This window comes from Phascolarctos cinereus, unplaced genomic scaffold (genome assembly GCF_003287225.1).
Source record: "Phascolarctos cinereus isolate Bilbo 61053 unplaced genomic scaffold, phaCin_HiC Scaffold_3;HRSCAF=262, whole genome shotgun sequence".
NCBI classification, from domain to species: domain Eukaryota; kingdom Metazoa; phylum Chordata; class Mammalia; order Diprotodontia; family Phascolarctidae; genus Phascolarctos; species Phascolarctos cinereus.
Genome location: NW_027555736.1, coordinates 93,231,852 through 93,257,248, shown reverse-complemented (window position 1 = coordinate 93,257,248; position 25,397 = coordinate 93,231,852). Strand labels below are relative to the sequence as shown.

Sequence of the window (25,397 nt, the reverse complement as noted above, 5' to 3'; positions counted from 1 at the left end):
CACATTAACAAAGACTATTTTATACCTACCTATGTTCTTTCCCTGCCTATAATTAATATGGAAAATTTACCCACTATCTGGTTTTATCTATGATTAAAATTAGAAATACACACTTGGCAGCTTCTCTCTCTCTCTCTCTCTCTCTCTCTCTCTCTCTCTCTCTTCTCTCTCTCTCTCCACTTTCCCATGGCAATACCAGCAGAAGATAAGACTTTGTTATAAAAGGACATTTACAGGCTATTTGGAGTGGCGCATAGAGCTTGCCTGAACTTCCACGGTGAGTGAGGGAAATCTATTCCACTGCTGTTTTATTATGTACATTATTCAAAATAAAATAGAATATTTGAAAAAAAAATCAAGTGAACATGAATCACCACAGTCTTTGTTGTGTTTCTCTACCAAGACTCAACTTTGTATTTGGCTTTATTTAGATGCTGCTAATTTGGACAATCTCTCTGCTATTGGGCACAGTGGCAGGTAAGAAACCGTATTTCTGTCACTTTTGGCCATGTGAGTCTCTTGTGAATATCAGTCTGTGAAATGGTTCAGAATTATTTCCTATATAAAACTGTCTGGTGTAATGAATAGAAAGCAAGTCAATGTGTTGGGAGAGCCTGGGTTTATGTCTCACCCCTGGTATATACTGGCAGCATTGATTGTGGGCAAGTAACTTAACCTCTCTGTGCTCCAGGTAGCTGGCTAAGACTAAGTTGCAAAGCAGGGGTTCATCTGCATTGTTGAAGGAATTCCTCACAATAATGTCTCTACAGGAATGGAATCATAGGACAGCCACAAATAAATATCCCATGCTATAGTGTTCTATCTTTAAATTTAGGTAACTTCACCAACACTGAATATTTTTTCTTTGGGGGAGCCCACTGACATTGTAATGTTTGAGCTCAGAATTATGCTAAACTAAATTGTTTTTGCTTATGGGCTAAGATTGCATCCCTTCCATCTTGAATGCCTCTTGAGCCAAAGTTTTGGTTGGGTAAAAGGAGCAAAGTCTTTTGGGTCTTGGATAAAATTTAAGCTCTCAGGTGAATGTTCAACACTGATTAGAGCTGGGAGCATCTCTGCCACTCACATGACTAGAAGAACATGTTGGTTCACACTTGTACAGTGCTTTGCTCTTCAGCATAATTTACCAGGAATGCACTGGATACCAACTATGTACCAAGCACTGTATGCAGAGAAAAAAAGAGAAAACACAGTTCATTCCCCTAAAGAATTAGAATAGAATTAGGAAGATGAGGCATGTCCACAAATAGCTTTCCTCCAAGGTAGAATGTACTAAGGGAAAAGGAGAGATCATAGCAAAGTGATATGAGAAATTTGAATACAGGGAAATGACTTTCAGCTGGCAGAATTAGGGAAGACTTTGTCAGGAAATAGCACCTGAATTGGTGCTTGAAGGAAAGGAAGTGGAGGGAAAGGGAAAGCATAAGCAAAGGATAATTAGATCTAGAACTGGAATAGACTTCATAGGCCACCTAGCCCAATTCCCTCATTTTACAGTTTCCTAAATGAGGCCCAGGGAACTTAAATTACTTTGCAAGGTCACACAGCTCAGACTAAGGGTCTGAGTCTTTCTGACTCCAACCCCAGTCTTCTACTCACCAGAGTCATGACTACACATGAATCAGACAGGATAACACTGAGGGATGATTAATAGTCTGGATTGACTAAGAGCATATGAAGAGGACTGAATTAGAATTAGATAAGTCTATGAAGAAAGGATGAAATCATAGTGTAGAGAATTTTAAAAGTAAAGAAAATGACCTTACACTCTATCCATTAGACAGTGGGTAGTCACTGATGGTGTTGGATAAGAGTTATATTTTAAAGGTTACATTACCAAGATTACAACAGAGAGAATAAAGAGACTGGAGGCAGAAAGACCCATTAAAAGGTATTGCTATTGTCCCACTGAGAAGTGATGAAGGCTTTAAGAGAGGGAGGTTGTAGTGGTAGTAGAAATGAAAGGTAGGATGTGAGAGATGCTATAAAGGTTAAGTAAATAGGACTTGGTAACTGATTAGATGTAGAGGATGAAGGAGAGAAAATACATAATGACTGTGGGTATTCCAGATTCAGAGAGTGGGAACGTGATACTACCATTAACAGAAACTGGCAAGCTAAAAGAGGGACAGGTTTTGGGGGGGAAGGAGTGCAGCTGGAATCATGCTGAATTTAAGGGACTGAATCTGACAGGTGCTATAGGCAGATAGAAATAAATTTTCTCTCACTAGATCCCCCAAAGAACCCTTTTATGTATTATTATCATCCCTATTTTGCAATAAGAAGACTGAAGTTCAGAGTTGCTGTGACTTGTCCAGAGTCATACAGCTAGTAAAAAAAAATGTAAATCACATTTATATGTTAATTTATGTTTTTTAAAGCAAATTGTCAGGATTGGAATTTAAACTTACTCAAATTATAAGAACAAAATTTATCCTACTGCATCATTCTATCTTTAATTAAGGTGTCTTTTTTTTTGAGGCTGAGTCTCCCTATGTCTCCTAGTTGGAAGGACAAGGGCTACTCACTGGCCTCATCTAGTTACCACTGGTCAACATAGAAACTTAGATTTATTCTGTTTCTCACTTGGGTCATTTCACTCCCCCTCTAGGCCACCTGGTAGGCCCCTGCTGCAAAGAACTTGACATATTGAGGCTAGTTAGTCCCACTGCAGCTTAGAACTTCTGAGCTCAGAACCTTCAAGTTCAGCCTCCCCCATAGATGGGACTACAGTGTGGGCCACCACATCTAGCACTAAGGTGTCTTAGCAATACTTAGTACAGTATGTGTCACATAGTGATTGGCTAAAATGTGCTTTTCCTGGAATGTATTGCATTTGAACCCAGCACAGAAATGGTGGGAACAAAAACAAAAATGGATTTGATGGGGTATCTTACCAGGGCAGTAAGAGGAATGAGGCACCTTAGTATTTTAAATAGTGTGCCTTTAGCACTTAGGAAAGAAGAACATGGATGTCCTTTATAATCATTTAGTGATTTTGAGGGGAGGGAAGTAAAATCTAAAACATTATTTTAAGAAGTCCTTCTTCTATGTAGCTGAGACCTCATCAAAACTGCCTTCTAGATTAATTTATTACTGAGATGTTCCTGTTTTTGGATGATTACAGGAAATGAAGTTTGCTATGCAAGAGTTGGATGCTTTACAGATGAGAAACCATGGGGGGGCACTCTACAAAGACCCTTTAAAGTGCTCCCCTGGTCTCCAGAAGACGTCAACGTCCGTTTTCTTCTGTATACCAATGAAAGCCCAAACAACTATGAAGTGAGTCTTGCTATTACTTTAGGATTTTTGACTTGTGTCTATTATTTAGAAGAATAATAGGCTGTCTATATTTCCTAGTTCCTCACTGAACATATACCAGAGAAGAAAGTTGGAATCTTTGGGGACTTTTTAAAAATCAATAAGATCCAGTTTTACTTTGCTGTGAATTTTCCCAGGAGTCACTTGTTTGTCTTATGACAAGTCAGGTCAAGTCAACAAGCATTTATTAGGCACCTACTATGTGCCAGGCTCTGTGCTACGTGCCAAAGACACAGAGGAAAAAAAAACCAGTCTGTGCTCTCAAAGAGTTCAGAGTTAATGGGGAAGACCACACTCAAACAACTATGTAAACAAGGTGAAGATCTATATTTCACATTTAAACTATCAATAATTGCCTTAGGTATAATAGATAAGGATCAACTCCTCCTTCTAGGTCATATTTTTGCACCTTTAACCTGCTCTCACTATCATTATTAGAACATACATTTCACACTGTATTTCCCATGTGATGGCTGAGTTGTGTGATATTTACCAATTAGGCAGTGATTTGCCATAGTGTCAGTGTAGCTATGAAGAACACCTCTTTCCCCTCATGTCAAAAGCATCATATGTCAGAAAACAGGTTGATGAGCAATTTTTCTCTTCTTAACACAGGAAATTCTTCCGGACAATTTGGTATCTGTCACAAGCTCTAATTTCAACAAGAACAGAAAAACTCGATTTGTTGTTCACGGCTTCACAGATAGCGGTGAAGGAGACTGGGAGACAAGCATTTGCACGGTAGGATAACATCAGTAGTAAACTCCACCCTCCCATTCTCTTATACTAATCTTTACAGAGCCCCTGAATCCCAACAACACTGTGAGGAGAATAGAACAAGTTTTAATGTCTTCTTTCTGTGAGAAACTGAGTGAGAACTGAGCAGTCAAATGTTATCCCTTATGCTCATACTCCCAAAAACAAGCTGTGAAGTGTAGTAGAAAATGCAATGGACTTAGAATCAAAGGAAGTGGGTTCAAATCCTGCCTCTAACGCCTCCTACTTGAGATCCTATGACCAGTTTGTAAGGGAAGTAACCAGCAAGATCTTTTGACTCCCTGACCAATGTCCTTTCTACTTTACCATTTTGCCCTTGATTATATCCTTGTGTTGCTATTAAAGATACTCTCTTAGTCTTTTTTCAGGGTTTTCTCATTAGTCTTGCATTCCCAAATGAAACGTTTAATTTGGCATAGGACAAAAATATTCCATCAGCCTTGATTTTTGCTCATTGACTTCTCACTGAAAACAAAAGATGTACACCTCTTCCATCCATTTGATCTTTATTTCTGATTTTAATATTTGCAACCTAGAAATGATTGTTTGCCTCCGATCATAAAAATTATAAAGAAAAAGAATTGAGAGATTTTGACTTTTAACCAAATATAGTCAGTTTCCAGTAGCTCAAGGATCTAAAAAAACATATAGTGTTATGGCCACATGCATCAATTAACTCATTCATTCAGAAAGTATAAACTGATAGCCTACTGTGTGCTGAGAAAATCATTGGCTTCTACAAAAATCCCAAACCAAATCAGTTACAGATTATGCCCATTTCTAGAGTTTTAGCCTAAAGGCTAATCCCTTCCTTTCATTTGTTTCCATGGATTATTTCTTAAACATTTATTAATTACTCAATATGCATAGAGATGCCTGGATGGCCCCAGGACATTTGATATAATTTAGTTCATTGAAGGGCAATCCACAATAATCATGGAGATCAGGTCAACTGTCCTTTTGCAATCTACTCATTTCACACTTTTACACATGATGAACTCTACTAATTTTCTAAAGTAAATGAAAACTGGACAGAGAAAATCTAGATAAAAACAAAGTAAAGCCATAATAAAATCATTTTTCTACAAGGAAGGATGAAAGCTACAAAGGAACATTTGTTGATACCCTCAATTTGTTCTAATATCATAGAACAACATTTCCTATAACATGGTAGGAATTATACGTGGAAAGAGCACTGATTCTGGAGTCTAGTCCTGGCTTTAGCATTTATTAGCTATGAGCCCTTTTCCAAGTCATCTGCCAGTGCTAGGCCTTACTTTCTTCACTGTTATGACAGAGAGCATGGAGGATAAGCAATGGATGTGTAGTCAGTGTTTTGGGGTTTAAATTCCAGCTCTGCTCTTCCCTAAGAGTGTGCTCTTGGGGCATTTTTGCTTCTCCAGACTTTGGTTTCCTCATCAATAAAATAGAGGGACTAGAGTAGATGACTACAGATGCCCCTGACTCTATTCTAAGGTGTTTGACTAGATGATCTGAGTTTGTGAGAGCTGGGTGGTACAATGGATAGTGCTTTGACTTTAGATTCAGGATGATCTGAGTAAAAATTCTACCTCAGACAGACACTAGCTGAGTGATCCTAGACAAGTCAACTAACCTCTCTTAGCCTTGGTTTCTTCCTGTATAAAATGGGGATGATAAAATAAAGTTAACATATGTAAAGTGCTTTGTAAATGTTAAAATCCTATACAAATGTTATTCTTATGTTTCCTTTCACTGCTAATATTCCTTTTGCAGTACTCTAACGGTTATAATTCTCACTTTCCCTTACGTTCTCAAGGAGCAGTGGCTCTAATGAGACAAATCTTAAGTGTCTGTGTTCTAGACTTCTGAAGCGAGGCAGAGGAAGGTTGAAAGGCTGTCCAATGAATGTCTAGTGGAGGTGAGGCACCTGCAGTCTCAAGGCCACATGTGGCCCTATATGTCCTTAAGTGCAGCCCTTTGACTGAATCCAAACTTCACAGAACAAATACATTCAGTTAAAGGATCTGTTCAGTAAAACTTGGACTCAGTCATAAGCTGCATCCAAGGACCCAAAATGCCACATGTGGCCTCAAGCCCACAGGATCCCCATGCTTGGGCCTCCTCAAGGGTTCTTCTCTAGGTGTTCTCTGATTTGTTGCTTGAGTGAGCAGGGCCTCAGGCCTCTGCTAGTGGGACATGACTGTCAGGAGCCAAGAGATCTTTTATTTTCTCTTCCTCAATGCCTCCCTCTTCAAGCATTTAGCAAACTTCAATTCAACAAGCATTTACATTGATTGCCTGGGTTCTCAGAAAACATAACTTCCTGTGAAGAAGCCAAGATGGGAGGGCAGGAGTCACCACCAGAGACATAACTAGAGAAATGTGACAAATTTATTTGGGTGTGTGAGGGCCATGGGGGCAACCTGCCCCCTATCCCCAAATGATCCTAGCACTTGTTCATACCAGGTTTGGGACTGGAGAGAGAGAGGAAGCTGATCTCCAGGAAAGGTGACTGTAACTACAGGGCTGTAGCCAAAGGGGATTGCATCCCATAATCCACTTCACATCCTACTTCAGATATCAGCTCCCTGGAGCAGGGCTCCATTTCCCCATTTCCCCCATGCTAGTTTTAGCTGTATAGAAGGTACACATGCCTAGAAGGGCCCAAGGTTTGATCTACATATCTGCAGGATATTATTTTTATGTGAAATACCATTCTGATGATATAGCTATAAAGATAAGTATACAGATTAGTCAAGAAATCCCTTTAGTTTCTTTGAAAACAGGGTATTTTAAAACAAACAAACTTTTTCAATTACCCATTATACTCATCTGTAAAGGGCCTAGTAGGAGAAAAGTCTGTACAAAGACAAATCCCGGATATTGCTTAATAATAGCAACACATTCTATATCATATTTCCTATAGTTTCCCATGACACACATTTTTTCAACATGCTACAATGGAACCCCGCAGTAAAGTCTTTGATGACCTTTAGATACCAGTTTTCAGGAAGGTTAGAATAATGGTTGGGAATGTTAAATGTCAAAGAGCGGTAATCCAATATTACACTATGCTGAAATGTTTTTATTATTGTTATTTGATGTATTTCTTCATCGTTTTTAAGATCTTGAACAGACCATACAGAAAATGAAGTTCATTCAGCTTGTTAGTAATAAGTAAAATAATCTTTAAAATATGGGTGTTCTAACACTCCCTTCATGGTTAAACTATTTCTGTTGTATTTGTTCTAGAATTTGTTGCAAGTGGAAGAGGTAAACTGCATCTGTGTGGACTGGCAAAAGGGTGCAAGTACTACATATAGCCAAGCTTCACAAAATGTTCAAGTAGTAGGGGCTGAAATAGCTTATTTTGTGGATTATCTTAAGGTAACAAGTGTTTTCATGTTATCTCATACTCTCTATTCATTATCCTCTGAATGCTGGGCTCATACAATCGCTAGAAGTCATTGTCCACCTTTCTATAAAGAGATTTTAGTTTTTTTGGTTGACGAGAAGGGAACAGTAGTGTGTCTGCAAAGAATGATGAAGGCAGCTCGGTAGACATAGAGCTATATCTTGAGTTAGGAAGATCGAGTTCAAATCTGGCCTCAGATACATGCTGGCTGTGTGACCCTGGGAAAGTCAGTTAACTTCTCTCTGACACAGTTTCCTAGTCTGTAAAGTGTGAGTAATAATAACATCTACTTCCCTAGGTTGCTGTGCAGATAAAATGAGATAGTATCTGTTAAGTGCTTTGCAAACTTTAAAGCACTATATGAATGCTGTTATTAGTGTTATTTTGAACACAGACCTATTTTTTTCATTTTGACTAAATACTCTGCTCAGTTCAGTTTTAAGAAAAAAAATCAGGTAATTAGTTTGATTTGGCCAACCCCCTAATCTCCTACAAGTGATTGTCACTTAGTTGACTGAATTTTGCTAGTTTTTAATATTACAGTGTTGAGAGTTGTCAAGGTTCAAATTATTTCTGCATGTGTACATATCAGCTTTTGGGAAATGTTGGGAAGCAGTGAGGTGCAGTAGAAGAACTCTTGATTCAGGGTCTGAGGATGTGGGTTCAAATCCCACCTCTACTACCTATCTTCTGTGAGCTTTGGCTAATCAATCTCCTGGGTTTCCATTTCTTAATATAGAAATGGCTGAACTGGATGATTTCCAAGGCCCTTTCACCACTAAATCTATGATACTATGATCAATATACCTTATCACCAAAAGACACAAGAAATATCTTAAGCTCAAACTGTAGATGGCTGGGTAATTTCTTCATTATCACTTCTTATTCCAAATCTTTGCTTTGGGAAGCTTCTAACAATTCTACATGGTAGATTTAGTATCAGATTTCCCCCTTCTCAAAAACAAGACCAAAGAATCATAAAGACATGTTACTTAAGACAAGAAGTACAGAATAAAAGTCATAAATCATTAATACTTTGTTATTTGCCCTCCCTGAAAAGTTAGAAATATCATTTCTCTGTTGAAGGGAAGTGAGAAGTCACTCTCAATAAAGACTGTCAAGGAGTGTGGCATAAACATGTCACTAATACCAACCTAGCCATTTCTGAAGGCCTTTTCTCTCATCAGACTGAGCTTGGATACTCTCCTTCCAATGTCCACATCATTGGTCACAGTCTGGGATCCCACATTGGTGGAGAGGCTGGGAAAAGGTCAAATGGTCTCATTGGACGAATCACAGGTAGGATTAAAATGGTGAAATCTGCAACATTGTGCTAATTTATCATAATATAATTGAGACATGAGGATGAACATGATGGGAACTTGGTGGTCTTTTAAATGTCAAGTAAAATATTAGAATGCTTGTTCATTTTGCCTGCTATGAGCAACATGTAGTGAATATGTATATAAAATTTTGTATTTTGTGGAAGAGAGCCTGGATCTCATGATATTTCCTGCCCTGGGATAATTTGGTTATTTTACCTCACAAAGATAATCTTATCCTTGACATGAGATGAAATTTGGGGGGAACATTGACTAAAAAGTTATTTTAGACTTTTCTCACTTCCTTTCTTTTCATCTCTGACATCATGGCTCTGTTAAACTAACCAGCAAAACTTACAGATTCTTTGAAGAATCTTTATTCTGCATTTTTATTTTAACAGCCTAGTAGGGGTATTTGGGAAAAAAATTACCTGGCATTTTCAGAGGGTTTAGATCAAAGTAAGAAAGTCTCCATAAAATTTTAACTTCTCTTGGTAGGCTAAAAGTAACCCATCCTTCTATTTCCCTCAAGCTTTATATCCCCTTAGTGTGATTCAATGATTGAGGGTTCTCAAACTGGTGAACCCTGCCTTCTATGAATTGAAACCTAGTGGTAATATCTGTGACACTCAGAAAAGTCCTTTTTTATAACCTAGATGGCAACAAAAGCGACAATGATATTCTAAAAATAATAAGAAATTCAAACAATCTTTCCCCACAATTATCCATATACATACACAAGTAAGATCTTGGGGCAAGTCACTTGAACTTCTTAGCCTCAGTTTCCTCATCTTCAGAAGGGAGATAATAATTACTCAAATTATGTATCTTAAAGGAATTTTGTGAGGGAAATGTGTTATATACACTCAAGCACTACTTAATTGTGAAGTATTATGTTATTATTATCATCATATAACATACAAATTAAAGTGAATATTTCTACAGATATTTTCTATAACACTTCTTGGGTGTAAGGACTATAACTATGATTTCATTGGATGTGAAGTGACCAATTCAGGTCAGTACTTTATAGTCTTAGAGAATTGCCTGAAACATAGAAAGGTTAAGTTACTTGCCCAGGGTGACCCATCTATTGTGTCAGATTGCACATCAAAGGGAGGAACAGAGCCCATGTCTTCTTGTTTGGCAATTACACCATGTCATAGCCACCACTTGACAATGGCTTATGTTATATAAGTTAAAAGAATATAACAAAAATGTAACAATATTTCTTCCAGGATTAGACCCTGCTGAACCTTGCTTTCAAGAGACCCCAGAAGAAGTTCGATTGGATCCCAGTGATGCTTTGTTTGTTGATGTCATTCACACAGATACTGCTCCTATCATCCCTAACCTGGGTAAGCCCTTCTCCTTGAATCTTGCAACTATGACCAGCCATAATTAAGTTTTGGCAATGCCTTCAAATCCACTTAACACTTGTTTCAAATGTCTTAGGTTTTGGAATGAGTCAGCTTGTGGGGCACCTTGATTTCTTTCCAAATGGAGGAGAGGAAATGCCTGGATGTCAGAAGAATATCCTTTCTGAGATTGTAGATCAAAATGGAATCTTGGAGGGTAAATCCAGTCAGCATATAACAAAAGTTCTTAGCAAAATGCATATGACCATCTTGCCAAATTCGTCAAGGTGTCTTGCAAACTCCTTGCCTTATTTTTCTATAAAACTATAGATTTTAAAGTCTGTTCCATAGTACTCTACTGTTGTATGAGACCTCCATTCTAGAGTGGAGGTAGGTAGTTATGAAAGCAAATGGACTTGTGAAAGATTTTCATTGGGTCAGTCTGGCTTGTCCTTTAATAAGCTATAGAACTCAAAGATATCCATTATACCTCAAAATAAATTCATGTGTATTTGGCCCCATTGTGTAACCATTAACTCCTTTTTAAAGCCAGAGTGGTCTAGTGTTTAGAGAGCTGATATCATAGAATGGAGACTTTGGGCAAATCCTGCCCCTGACAAGTACTGTTTATTTTATGCAAGGCAAGTCACTGACCCTCTTGGTAGCTCAGTTTTCTCCCTAAGTTGAAGAGAATATGCCAATCACCATTGGTAAAGAAGATGTCTTCCCAGGAGCTTTATATATTGATGAAATGATAAGCATGGTCTGACAGTGATAGTCCTAATGATAGCTGAATATATCAAAAATATAAATTATGATTTTTTAAAAGTATGATATGTCCTTAAACTTTGACCATGGTCCATGAAATCTATGACTTATTTAATGTAATAAATTTCCAACTATAATTTTGGATTCAAATAAATAATACAGTGTCCCTTCTGTATGATCCCATCTGCTTTCACAGGTATTGTTAATTTTGTAGCATGTAATCACCAGAGAAGTCACGAGTATTATGCAGATAGCATCCTGTCCCCAGATGGCTTTTCTGGATACCCCTGTGCTTCCTACGAAGATTTTGAGGCAGTAAGTTATTGCTTACCATGAGAATCAGCATTGCATACAGCATAGAGAACTTGGGTTCCAAGTCCATAAAAGTTGGGTTCTCTTCCTACCTCTGGCATACATTAGCTTGACCTTGGTCAGGTAGCTTAACTTCCTTGTGCTCTGGAAAGGTGCTGAACTGCTTTGATAGAGGGAATTTCCTTACCACAAGCTTTCTTATGATTGAAATCACTTGTTAAGAACAAGAAAAAAGATATTTCTCTACACAGAAAAACAGACTTGGAAGGAACAAGCACCATTACAGGGCATTTAATGAAAGCTATACTTGAGAGCAGTCTGTTTTACAACATGCCTGATAAGTGACCATCCAGGGGCTATTAAAGGCCTGCATCAAGGAGAACTCATCACCAGCCCTTTGTACTATTGGAAATTCTAATTGTTAATAATTTTTTACTATCATGTAGCCCCTTTATAACCCATAATTTCTGGTTCTGTCTACTGGGACTCAATAGAAAAATTTTAATCCCTTTCATTTAACAGTTCTTGAGATAGCTATCAAGTGGCTCCTGTTTCCACTTTTCTCCAAAATAAACACCTTTGATTCCTTCAATCCTTGAGAACAAGTAGATGGAGTATACCCAAGTCTACCATCCCCCCAAATCTCTATAGAATAGCTCAGAATATTGTGATACAGTGTAAAGAGTAATGAACCAGAAATTAGATGACCTGATTTCCAGTCCTATACTGATACTATGTGACCTACAGCATTGACTCTAGGGCTACAATTTATTTATCTGGAAAATGAGGAAAGTGGGCCAGATTTCTCTAAGTCCCTTCCAGCTCTAGCATTTATTGATTTCTGGTATCATCTTCCATACATGTTACATATTGAATCAATATTGCTACATGATTCTACCTAAAATCACATAATTTCACACAATGATATTAGCATTTTTCAGGGGAAATATGGAAATTTTCACTTTTGTTTAAATTATGCTAGTGATTGCCTCATCCTTCCATTCCCTTACAGGCACTGGTTAAGTATTTGTTTCATTAGATTCATTTTACAAACTTTCTTTGGAATAAAATGTCTGTCTACTGTCAAATTGAAAAATGTAATTAAATTCAGAAAGTTTATCAAAAATATGGATTATCTAAACATCCTAGTAACAGATTGGATTTTTCAGTTTTGTCCAGTACTGTAGCATAGTACACAGAGAGATTTAGATTCCTTATAAAGGACAAAAAAGGTTTGCTCAGGTATGTAGTACAGCATTACTGTGTTGTGATCTTGGACACAAATATTGATAAGATTCACCCAAATACTTTTAAAAGCTAGCCTTCCTTTAGTTCTTCCAAATGTTCATTCTAAAAATGATCAGTGCTGAATGTCATTTAACAAGGAAAAACAACTTGCATTGTAGTTGGTAGTTATGCACTGAAATTGGTGTTAGAATCACCCAAGTTTCAATTCTGCCTCAGAAAGATACAAGTGATGGGACCCTGGGCCAATTTAATCTCTCTCGGCCTCAGTTTCTTCATCTGTAAAATGGGGACAATAATCACACTTATCTTACGGGTTGTGCTGTAAGGACCAAAGAAAATGGCATGTCTATAGTGCTTGGCAATCTTTATGTGCTATATAAATGCCATCTATTATCATCGGGTGGGGGAATGGAAGGTGATAATTCCATATTCTGTTGTTATGTTATGCTAACACCCATTAGTACATGTTTGTTGAAAACTGCCTTCATCATTCACTTTAAGCTACCAGCTCAAGAAATATTTATTAGATTGTGAAGACTTGGTCTGGAGGATAGGATAACTCCTCCTTACATATTTTTTTCAACTGTTATAATGGTACCACAACTGTGTTTGCTTTTTAGGTAATTGAATGGATGAGGTGAGTGTAGGGAGGAAAAACTGGAAAAATAACACATTCTCATTAACCATTTGTTTATTTTCATCAGAATAAGTGCTTCCCTTGTCCATCTGGAGGGTGTCCACAGATGGGCCACTATGCTGACAGATTTGCTGGTAAAACGACCTCAGAGGGACAGGTCTTTTATCTCAACACTGGGGATGCCAGTAATTTTGCTCGTAAGTTTCCATTTCACTTTCCTCACTTCCAAAGCTCTGTGAAATTGTTCTGCCTATTGGAAAGACTTCCTCCAGTACATACAGAAAGAAGGAAAGGAGTGATCATATTTTAGAGATGACTACCAAATACTGATGGCAAGTTTGGAGGAGGTAGATTTTCCCTGGACTGAGGAATCTGGATGACAGCACAGCACGTTGGATATAGTAATGGACCTCTGTTTTCCAACTATTCTTGAAACAGATTGCTAAGTATCCAGAAGTTTCATAAAATAAATTTCCTAGATTCTGTAGGTGTGATATTGGTACATGCCCTTAGGGTCCTTAAACATACACTCATATTTTCTTTTGTAAATGTTAAAAAAACAATAGCTTGGACAGTCAGTTTCTTTATGCTGCTTCCCTAATAAATGTTGAAAGATCAACTCTATGAGGTGAAATAGTAGCTTATTCTTAGCTGAAAGTATATAAAGAATCTGACAATAGCTTTATATAGTAGAATGTGACATCGTTTTTATGTGCTCTGGCCAAAAATGAAAAAAGAGAGGAGAGTATAGAGAACCAAGAGGACAAAATCATGGAATACGCCTTTACCTCACAATTTTGCCCTCACACCGACCCAGCAGGATTGTAGTGTTGTATAGATGAGCCGTGTTGAGATAGTGTGGCAGAGTATGTAGAGTGAGGAACTCGAAATAAGGAAGACCTAGGTTCAACCCCACTTCTAATCCCTCTTAGCTGTATGACTCTGGCTAAGTCCCTTGATCTCTCTGATTCTGTTTCTTGATATGGTAAATGAGAGTGTTAGACTAGATGGCCTCTACAATCCCTTCCAGCTCTGAATTTTTGACATTACAATAATATTATACAGTTGAAAGATTGAAAGATTACTGGGCTTAAAGTCCAATATGAAGCAAGGTTCAATTCCAGTCTCCTCTAGATTCGTATATCAATATGTGACTTTTGTCAAATAACTCATACTTTCAAAGCCTCGGCTCTGTCATCTATAATATGGGGATTGAAACACTCTTTCATGAAGTTTTTTTGTGAGAAAAGCATTTCATAAGTTGTCAAGTATCATGATAGTGATCTCTAAGTTGGTGAAGTAACCATAAACAAGATAACTTTAAGATAAAATTTACAAATTTGGAAAAATTTCAGCTTGAGTCAGAGGAAAAATTAATTTAATGAAAAATATAAATTATAGACAATTTAAAAGAAATGCTATTTTAAGGAAGTAGAAGTCCCCCAAAAAGTCATAAAAATGTAGCAATAAAATGTAAAGAACAGGAGAGTAGAGAAAAAAATATTGGACAAAGTGTCAACAGACCACAAGTCTTGGGCTGGTTTTGCCACTAATTCACTGTGTGAATTTGTGCAAGACCGTGGTAGATTGAGTGCTGAAGTTGCTGCCTGACTTTAGTTTGAAATCATTTTATCAGTAAGAAGTGAAAATTTGAAAAAAAATGAATTACTTAAAACTTTGCATCCAATACAAATCCTTCATTGTATAATTAAATTATCATATATTTTACATTAGTGCCATCTATATAAAGTGTTTTGCTGAAATCTCTATTTCTTTCTGTTCATATATTTATATTTATACACTGAATATATTTATTTCTTCATAATTCTATTTCTACCTTCTCTACAGGTTGGAGGTATGGAATAACTGTCACATTGTCTGGAACCAAGGTTACTGGAACAATAGTAGTTTCTTTGTTTGGAAGTAATGGAAACAGCAGGCAATATGATATTTATACGTGAGTTCATATATCTTAAATGTTGGAATTATTACTTTATATAAATGCATGTTGCCTAAATTACTGGTTATATTTTCATTGCTATAACAATTTACATAGTACTAGGATATATATTTTATTAAGTTAATCACAAGAATTCCTTTTGAATAGTTCGCATTGAAATTGACTTCAGAATTGGTTTCTAACTTTGGTGCATTGCTACTTACTGGGCAAATCATTTATTTTTATTTCATAAAATGATTATTTTGTTCTTGTCACCAGGTGCTTAATTTATGATCAGAAAATAATTATGCTGCTAAGACAGATGGATGAAAGAGATTTAATGAGGTCATCAATTATTAAATTATAGAAGAAAGTTGTGACCAATACATGTTAAAATACTATGAGGCATTTGGGGCATAAATTACCACTATGCTTGTGTGTCTTTTTGCTTTTGTTTAGTACGTTACTAACACAATTTTATTAGCAAAAAATGTATCATGTATAGAATTTATAAGTAAATATATATGTAGAGATTCCTGTACTTGAAGTTGTTATCTACTTCTCTTCTAAGGGGGAGCCTAAAACCAGGTGCTACACATACTAATGAGATTGATTCAGATTTCAATGTTGGACCGCTTGAAAAAGTTAAATTTCTTTGGGACAACAATGTGATCAATCTAACTCAGCCAAAATTAGGAGCATCAACGATCACTGTAGAAACTTCTGATGGAGAAACGTAAGTCTTTTGATTGTGAACCAAGAGAGATAGGAAGTATAAAGAGGCATATTTGTAATATGCTGACCCAGAAAATCTACTTTGAGATAGATTTGTTTCAATAACCTTCTCATATTACCTTTAACTTAAAGGTAAAATATTTAAATTTCATCTTTAAGAAAATAGAAGTTTTAAAGATGTTTTGGTTGGTATTGTGCCATCCAATAAAAGTCCATGGAAAGGTCAGAGTTTGACCCTGAGACTCTCCCTTCATGAAATTCCAATTATTTAAGTAGGTCTCTACCTTACGTTCTTCAAAGGAGTAGAGAATCACAGATTTAGAGAGAGGAGGAGCCTTAGAAATCACCTAATCTAAGACTCTCATTGTACAGAAGAGAAAACTGAGGCTCAGAGAGACAAATGAACTTACAGTGTCATACAAGTAGTAAACATTTAACTGGTTCTAGGAAAACCTAAAATTAAAGGAAATGACATCATAGATGGCAGTTAGTTCCACAGAACAATGTGCTAAATACCATTATGAGTACAGTTGTGCCATGTTATCTTAGAGTTTGGTTATAATTCATTAATGATGCTATTGAAAAATGACTACTTTTTAATTAATTGGTTAAAATTGGTAACATGTGGTCACCAATAAGGAAATTAATTGAATGGTCATGTACCAATTTCTTCCTCCGTCCTTTCTGGGCCAAGAAAATCCTATTTCCATGTGTTTTGGAAAATGTCTAGTACAGTTCAAGTACTGCTATTGAGCTAAAATATGAGAAAAGCTAAACATAAAAAAAAAACCAGAAGTAAGAAAGGAATATTTTACTCTGGGCTGGTTTCTTGTGCTGCTTCACAGATCTATTTAACATTTAGCAAATATTTACTGAGAGCCCATTAAGTGCTGGACCAGGTTCTAGAAGGGAATAATACAAAGATGAATGAAAGTTTCTTAAAGATTTTTTCTGTATTTTTATATTCTCAGTACTTAGCAAAGGGCCTTGCATATAGTACATAGTAGGTGTTTAATAAATGCTGATTTAATTGTTAAATTGAATTAATCATGCTAACTGTCCTCACAGAGCAGGAGCTTCAGAGAATATGCAGTATTATGCTCAAATTCAGTTTCCCAAATGATGTTCCACAGAATCCTGATATTCAGCTCCCAACATGCATAAAGGTTCTAGGATAGTGTTTTAAAGCTAGCAATACTTTCCTCTCTAAAACATCAAGTACAAATTGTACCAAATGCACTTATTACCTGAAGTATTTTGAATGAAAAAAATAAGCTTATTTCCACTTTTTCTTTAAAATATTCTTGACGTTCCTTTATTCTGGAGGCATTCCATACCCCTAGAGTTCCTTGACCAGCACCTAGCACTGTGCCTGGCATGTAGTAGGTGCCAACTTCATGCTTGATTTTTTGATTGATTATAGTTTGTGTCATTATTTTTAAAGCCTATCAGCATTGTGGCCAAATTAGTTTTGCAAACCCATATTAAATAGTGCCCAGTGTTCTGGGCCTTGCAATTCTTAAAGTTCTCTGGAAGGTCCTTAGTTGGACACACTGGAGGCCAAAACTTAAAAATCAGCTGTTGTGAAACAATCCCTACCCTCTCCCCTTTTCAAAACAGTGGCTTTGATTCTGGAACCTTTCTTCTCAGTCAATTTTACTTTCTTCCTGATGAGGTCTAGAGGTTTAGGGGTGCTGGGACCCTGAGATCATGACATGTGGGCCCTGCCTGAAAGAATTCAACTGAAATCTTTCAGCCAGAGAAAAAGTTTATTGGAGATAAATCATACAGGCCAAGTGATGCCCATAAGGAAGAGTGGGCATGACAAAGTCTCAGAGTTTAAGTGGGGGCCAGGGTAGATCTTCTGTATACTCATGTAATTTTGGGCAACCAGAGGAGGGGCTGGGAAGAGAATCTGGGTAACTTAGGGAGATTTCTTATTGGAATATCTGTGATATTGAATAGACAATGGGGATAGATAGATTGAATAGATAATGAAGCTGGGCTGGGAATGTCCTGGAGATTGAATGGGAATACTAGGGCTTTCAAAGGGAGATAAGGAGAGTCCATAAGGAAAAGCCATTGGTTGGAATATAGCCTCAGGTAACCATTTGAGACCAGAATGAGGTAAAAAAAAAGTTTAAGGGTTTTCTGGGGCCTGTAGACAAATGGGAGCCAAATTCTTTTTAGGACAAGGAGCAAAGGTCTCTGCTAAGGTCCATACCCCATCATTCCCCCCTCAAATCACAGCTCAGGGTCTTATGGTGCTCATAGCTAGGTGACACAGTGGATAGAACATTGGGCCTGTAGTCAAGGAGACATGAGGTCAAATCCAGCCTTATTTTGCTAGCTGAGTGACCCTAGGCAAGTCATTTAACCACTGTTTATTTAAAATTCCTCATATATACAATAAGGATAATAACAGTCACCTACCTGTCAAGTTTGTCGTGAGAATCAAATGAAGTTACTGTTACGTGCTTAGCACAGTACCTGGAACACAGTAAGTGCTATATAAATGTCAGTTAATTAGTAGTAGTAGTAGTAGTAGTAGTAGTAGTAGTAGTAGTAGTAGCAGTAGTAGTAGTAGTAATGGTAGTGGTAATAATAGTAAAATGAGAGGGTTAGAAAAGATTTAATCCAATCAAACAAGCATTTATTAAATACTTACTATGGATAAGACACTATCCTAGGTATAGTACCTGACCTCAACATGACTTATACACTGTGTCTCTTCCGTCTTTAAGTCCTATAATAAAGGGACTAACAGTTTAATACAGGAGATATTACTTATTCAAATTACTAGAGAAAAAATAAAAAAGTTACAGGCAATATAAAATGCTGTGATATAGCTCTAAATATATGCATGTGTATAAAGGTAATAAGATACTTATAGTTAATAGTCCATTTTTTTTCCTACAGGTATGAATTCTGTAGCACAGAAACTGTAAGAGAAGAAGTTCTGCAAACTCTCTATGCTTGCTAAAAGCATGTTAAAGTGAAATGATTATTTCCTATAATAATAAAAGGCAAACATAAAGGTGTTCACTGTATTCATTCATCATTAATATCTACTTCATTTTCATAGTAATTTTTAGTGGTGAAACTTATTTTTATCAGGGGTTTGTTCTAGAACTATGCCTGAACATTTATTGAATTTCCCAGATTAACTTCTGGCATTTCACTAAGATGAAATATCCAAATCACCATTTATCATGATGGATTGGTGATCATTATTCAATTAATTAATGCTACTGTTGAGGTTTAGGGGTGCTGGGACCCCAAAATCACAACATATGGTTCCTGTCCTAAACAATTCAACACATGCAAAAAACAAGGTTTATTAGAACAACATTGGGCAGACTCTTAAGGAGTCTGAACATTAGTAAGGTATTGGCTAGATTTTAAGAATCTAAGCATCTTAATGGAGACAAGGTGGACCTTATATACAGAAAGACTATGGGAGGGACTCAGGAGTGGCCAAGTAGTTTGGAATGACTGGAGGAGGAGTCTAAGGAAGAGCTGAATGGAAGTGGCTAGTAAGCTATGGTGAACAGAACTCCTGGGACCTGAACCTTGTGGCCAAGGGAGAATGGAGCCCACCTTGGGTGGGAAATGCCTGGGGGTCATAGGGAGGTAAGACAATGGAGAGCTAGGTAAATTAAGGGAACAGAATTGGGAGATTGGGCATAGCCACAGTGAAAGGCCAGTTGATGGGATTATAGCCTCAGGCAAATGCCAGAGGTTTGCCCATGTGGAAAAGTTCAGGTCTAGCTCCCATCCTCATCACTACAATACATCACTATGTTTGTTTTACTATCACCTCGAGACAGAATGAGAAACAGGTGTAATTCCTACACTTTCTATGTTTAGACTGTTAGCAGGAAGGGAAGATAAGCATTTTTCTGTAGTTTTTGCTAATTTCACCACTTTTTTACCTGTTCATTTTACTTCTTGGAAGACATGACATTTAAAGAGATGAAAATATGATTGATATGAAACTACATAATAGTTAGGGTAATATGATATACAAGAGTGGAAGAAATTTAGTAGAAGATGAAAAAAGGGTCAAGAAAAGTTTAGTTTGAGTTCAGTAGAAAGAAATTGCAAAAGAATAGTCAGAATATCTACAGAAGTGACACTGAAGAGGAAGTAAGAGTTACCTAGAATTTAATGAGGAGTTGGAGGACATGAGAACTTAATAAGGATATATTTGATGGTTATCCCAGGGCATGAGTGTCAGGGACCACCATTTTCAAGGATATTGATGAGAGGTTAAATTCTGTACACACACACAAACACAGTAATGCACATGCCTATTATTTGCTTCTACTACTCATTTTCACATAAAGCATTAACTTCCAGATATCAAGAGTTCAGCAATATCCAAATAATGTCAATGCAATTTGTTGATAGAATATTTCTGTTTTTGTCCTTTTATTAAATAACAAGTGAGTCAATTAAACAACAATTTTATTTGATGGATCACAAAGCACTTTGATCAACGCAGGAAAAAAAATGTTTTGCATGACTTTATTGCACTTGGTCTGAAATATAGCTGTCCTCCAAGCTGTAATGTTTGTCCTCTTCACCTCTGACTCTTAGCTTTCTTAGTTTCTTTTAACACTTAACTCACAGCTCATTCACTACAAGAAGCTTTTCCCAGTTCCCCTCACCCCCACATAACCCTTGTACTTTCCTTTGAAGATGATATTTCATTTGCACTCTGTATCTTTTATATACAAAGTTATTTGAATGTGGTTTCCCACATTAGAATATGAATCTCTGAGGTGAGAGACCATGTTTTCACATTTCTCTGTATCCTCATCACATAGCAGAGTTCATTCACATGCACATACATATATAATTTATATGTATGTGTGTGTGTTTATCTATCCATCTATGTATGAATGTATATCTATCTGTATGTATGCCATTTAAAAATTCAGCACACATGAAATGAGGCAGCCCATCTATGAATTGGAATTTAGTTCCTGTTCATGGGCACAAAGAAGTCCAGCCCAAATAAAGAGGACTAAGAGAAACTGAAGATAGTTTAAAAAAAAGCCCTTTTTGCTAAAAAATCAATTTATTAAGATAATCTCTATTTTGAACCCTTTTTGAACTCAAAGTATTAATGCAATTTAAATATTTTAAGTTATTGTTAGGTGTATTTTAAAAATTAACTCAATTAATTTTGAACTCTATTTTTGAACTTAATGAAATGTGTCTGTTAAAAAAATTACTTCATTGCTTAAAAATTTCAATTCAAACTTTTCTCTGGAATTAGGGAAGATCTCATTTGCTAACATGTACAAAAAGGGTCAGCCTTTCTTCTTAAAGAGAGCCACTGGTGTTACATTCAATAAAGAGAAGTGGAAAGATAGAGTAAAATTAATTGGACACTAAATAATTTAACCCAAAGAATAAGTGGGTGAAAGAAGAGATCATAGAAACAACCAATAATTTCATTAAAGATTAGGGGAACAATATGACAACATATCAAAATTTGTGGGATGCAGTCAAAGCAGTACTTAGGAGATATTTTATTTCTCTAAATTCTTAAATGAACACAGAAAGAACAGATCAATGAATAGGGCATACAACTAAAAATAACTAGAAAAACAAAAAATTAAAAATCCTCAATTAAGCATCAAATTGGAAATCCTGAAAATAAAAGGTGAGAGTAATAAAGTTGAAAATAAAACTACTGAGCTAATAAATAAAAATAGGAGTTGGTTTTGTGAAAAAAAAAACAAGAATGTAAATAAACCATTGGTTAATTTCATTAAAGAAAACCATATTTCCAGTATCAAAAATAAAGAGTGAATTTACCATCAATGAGGAGGAAATGAAAGCAATCATTAATAAGTATGTCGCCCAATTTTGTTCCAATAAATCTGACAAAGAGAAATTCATGAATATTTATGAAAATATAAATCACACAGATTAAAAAAAGAGAGAAACTATAATATTTAAATAACCTCATGGTAGAAAAAAGAAATTAAACAAGCCATCAATGAGCTCCCTAAGAAAAAAGTCCCCAGGTCCAGAGGGTTCACAAATGTTCAATTCTGTATAAACTATTTGGGAAAATAGGTGAAGAAGGAATCCTAACAAATTCCTTTTATGACCCAAATACAGTCCTGATATCAAGACCAGGAACAACTGAAATAGAGAAAGAAAGCCACAGGCCAATTTCCCTAATGAATATTGACGCAAAAATTTTAAATAGATACTCACAAGGAGATTACAACAATATAGCACCAGGATAATACAATATGACCAGGTGAGATTCCTACCAAGAATGTAAGGCTGTTTCAATATGAGAAAAACTATTAGCGTAATTGACCATATCAATACCAAAATCACCAGAAATTGTATGATTACCTCGATGGTTTCTGAGAAAAACTTTTGACAAAATACAGCACCCATTCTTATTAAAAATACAAAGGAATATAGGAATAATTAGAGCTTTCCTTAAAATGAACCCTCAGCAAGCCCCATCTGTAATAATAAGCTAGAAGGCATTCCAATTACATGAGGGGTGAAGCAAGGATATTCATTATGATCACTATTATTCAATATCGTACCATAAATTTTAGCTTTAGCAATAAGAGAAGAAAAAGAAATTGAAGGAAGTAGAACAGGCAATGAGGAAACAAAATGATCACTTTTTGCAGATGATATAATGGTATGCTCAGAGAATCCTAGAAAATCAACCAAAAAGTACTTGAAATAATTAACAACTTTAGCAAAGTTGCAAGATATGAAAGAAATCTACATAAATCATCAGCATTTCTACATATTAGCAATAAAGCCCAGCAGTAAGAGAGGGAAAAAAAAATTCTGTGTAAAACAGCTCTAGACAATATAAAATACATGGGAGCCTACCTGCCAAGACAAACCCAGGAACTACATAAACAAGGCAAAACATTTTTCACACAAATGGAGTCAGGTACAAACAAAAGGAAAAATATTAATTGCTCATGGGTAGGCTGAACCAATGTAATAAAAATGACAGTTCTACCTCATTAATGTACATATTCAGAGCCATGCCAATCAATCTACCAAAAAGTTATTTTATAGACCAATGAAAAATAGTAACAAAATTCATCTGAAAAAAACCCATCAGAAGTAACAAGAGAATTTAGGAATGTGGCCAAGGCATACCAGATCTTTAGCTATATTACAAAGCTGAAATCATCCAAACTATCTGGTAGCAGCTAAGAAATAGAGCAGTGGATCAGAGGAGTAGCTTAAGTGCATAAGACATAGTTAAGTGACCATAGTAACCTAGTGTGTGATAAATCCAAAGACCTAAGCTTCTGGGATAAGAACTCACATTTGACAAAATTGCTGGGGAAAATGGAAAACAGTATGGCCTGAAAGTAGTATAGAGCAACACCTTTTTCTGTATACCAAGATAAGGTCCAAATGAGTAAATGATTTAGACACAGAGAATGATGCATACACAGATTAGAATAGCAAAGAATAGTTTACCTCTCAGATCCATGAAGTAGGGAAGAATTTATGACCAAAGAAGAGATTGATGATTGCATTGTAAGATATGAAATAGATAATTTTTTATTATATTAAATTTAAAAGGTTTTGCAAAAAACAAAGCCAATGCAACCAAGATTAGAAGGAAAACAGAAAGCTAGGAAACTATTTTTACAGTAAGTGTCTCTGATAATGACCTCATTTCTCAAACATATAGAAAATGGAGCCAAAATCAGAAGAATACAAGCTACTACCCACTTGATAAATGGTCAAAGGATAAGACTGTGCCGTTTTCAAAGAAATCAATGCTACCTATATTCAAATGGGAAATAAGTGCTCTAAATCACTATTGATGAGAGACATGTAAATTAAAACAACTCTGAGGTACAACCTCACCTACCATCTAGGTAATATGGCAAAAAGGGAAAATGATAGATGTTGGAAGGAATGTGGGAAAATTGGGACGCTAAAACACTGTTGGTGGAGTTGTGCACGGATCCAACCACTGTTCAGAGCAATTTAGAACTATGCCCAAATGGCAATCAAACTGTTCATAACCTTTGATCCAGCATTACTACTACTTGATCTGTAACCCAAAGAGATCATAAAAAAGCAAAAAGGACCCATATGTACAAAAATATTTATAGCAGCTCTTTTTGTGGTGGCAAAGAATAATGAATCAAGGAGATGCCTATCAATTGAGGAATGGCTGAACAAGTTGTGGTATACAAATTTGATGGCATACTATTGTGGTATAAGAAATGAGAAGAAGGCAGATTTCAGAAAAACCTGGAAAGACTTACATGCGCTAATGCAAAGTGAAGTGAGCAGAACCAGGAGAACATTATATATAGTAACAGCAGCATTGTGCAGTGACCAACTATGATTGACTGAGCTCTCTTTAGCAATACAATGATCTAACACTAGGGCTAGAGACTTATGGTAGAAAATGCTGTACACATCCAGCGAAAGAACTGATGGTGTCTGAATGAAGATCGAAACATACTATTTTTACTTTCTTTATTTTTTCTTTTTGTTCTTTTTTGTTCTTTCACAACATAACTAATATAGAAATATATATATATATGTATATATATATATATATATATATATATATATATGTATATATTTTAAGAATGGCCACTGTTTATGACTGTGCTAGGCCTTCTGGTTTAAATTGTTTCACTAAGGAAGGATATTGCAAAATTTGCTAGCAGAATAGACACATGATGGCCTTAAAAATTGAACAAAAAAAAAGGGGAGGACAATTTGGTTCAAATTATCTCTCCCCTGTGACTGGAGGATGGGAGGGAGGAGTGCCCAATTTCTCCTAATTCCTTCTGCTATAGAGGGCATAAACTTGACTTTGTCCACTTTCTTGCCCTGTTTTATGTATTATCCCTCCTCTCCACTCCCCCCTCCCACCTTGATTGCAAGCTCATTGAGGGTAAAGGCTATGTTTCTTTTAATTAACTGCATCCTTAGCATTTAGCACAGTGATTGTCACAGAGTAGGCACTTAATACTCACTGAAATAGCTCTGAAAACAGTAGCAAAAATAAACCCAAGCTCAGATTCTTTAAGAGTCTAGCCAAGGGCTCAGATTCTTAAAATCTGGTCCACTTGCATTAGCTTAGATGCAAATGCTTAGATTCCTTAAGAGTCTGGTCAATATGATGGATTCTTTAAATATCACCTAACCCCTACCAATGTTCTAATAAACCTTGTCTTTGATTGAAAGAAGGCTTGGGTCAAATTCATTTGGGCAGGACCCACATGTGATTTTGGGGTCCCAGCACCCATACACCTCTAAACCAACATTTTAATGGCACATATGGGGAAGCTGCCTAACCCCAAGGTCTTCTCCAGCCAAGACTGGAAGGTATTTAAGCCTTCTCTCCTCTTTCTTGCCCTGCAGTTGGGTTGCTCTCCAAGCACCTAGGAAGGCTTAGAAGCCCTTTTTGGGCAGCCTGTTACAAGGCTGTCTCAAGCTTGGGCTGGTTATTTCGGGCTTTTCATCCACTGGTTCAGTTCAAGGCCATGAACCTGAGTACACCTTCCAC

The 25,397-nt window shown here is 36.4% G+C and overlaps 1 protein-coding gene across 1 annotated transcript; it reads left to right on the top strand.

Moving 5' to 3' along the window:
- The first annotated feature begins 223 nt into the window (after window positions 1–223).
- Window positions 224–18,857, top strand: LOC110209539 (pancreatic triacylglycerol lipase-like). Its single transcript, XM_020988151.2, has 13 exons — window positions 224–277; window positions 432–477; window positions 3,149–3,303; window positions 3,958–4,083; window positions 7,354–7,488; window positions 8,704–8,815; window positions 10,077–10,196; window positions 10,294–10,413; window positions 11,161–11,279; window positions 13,229–13,358; window positions 15,010–15,118; window positions 15,672–15,836; window positions 18,755–18,857. The coding sequence occupies exons 2-13, from the start codon at window positions 432–434 to the stop codon at window positions 18,816–18,818; spliced, it is 1,401 nt and encodes a 466-aa protein (XP_020843810.1). The 5' UTR covers window positions 224–277; the 3' UTR covers window positions 18,819–18,857.
- The last annotated feature ends 6,540 nt before the right edge of the window (window positions 18,858–25,397 follow it).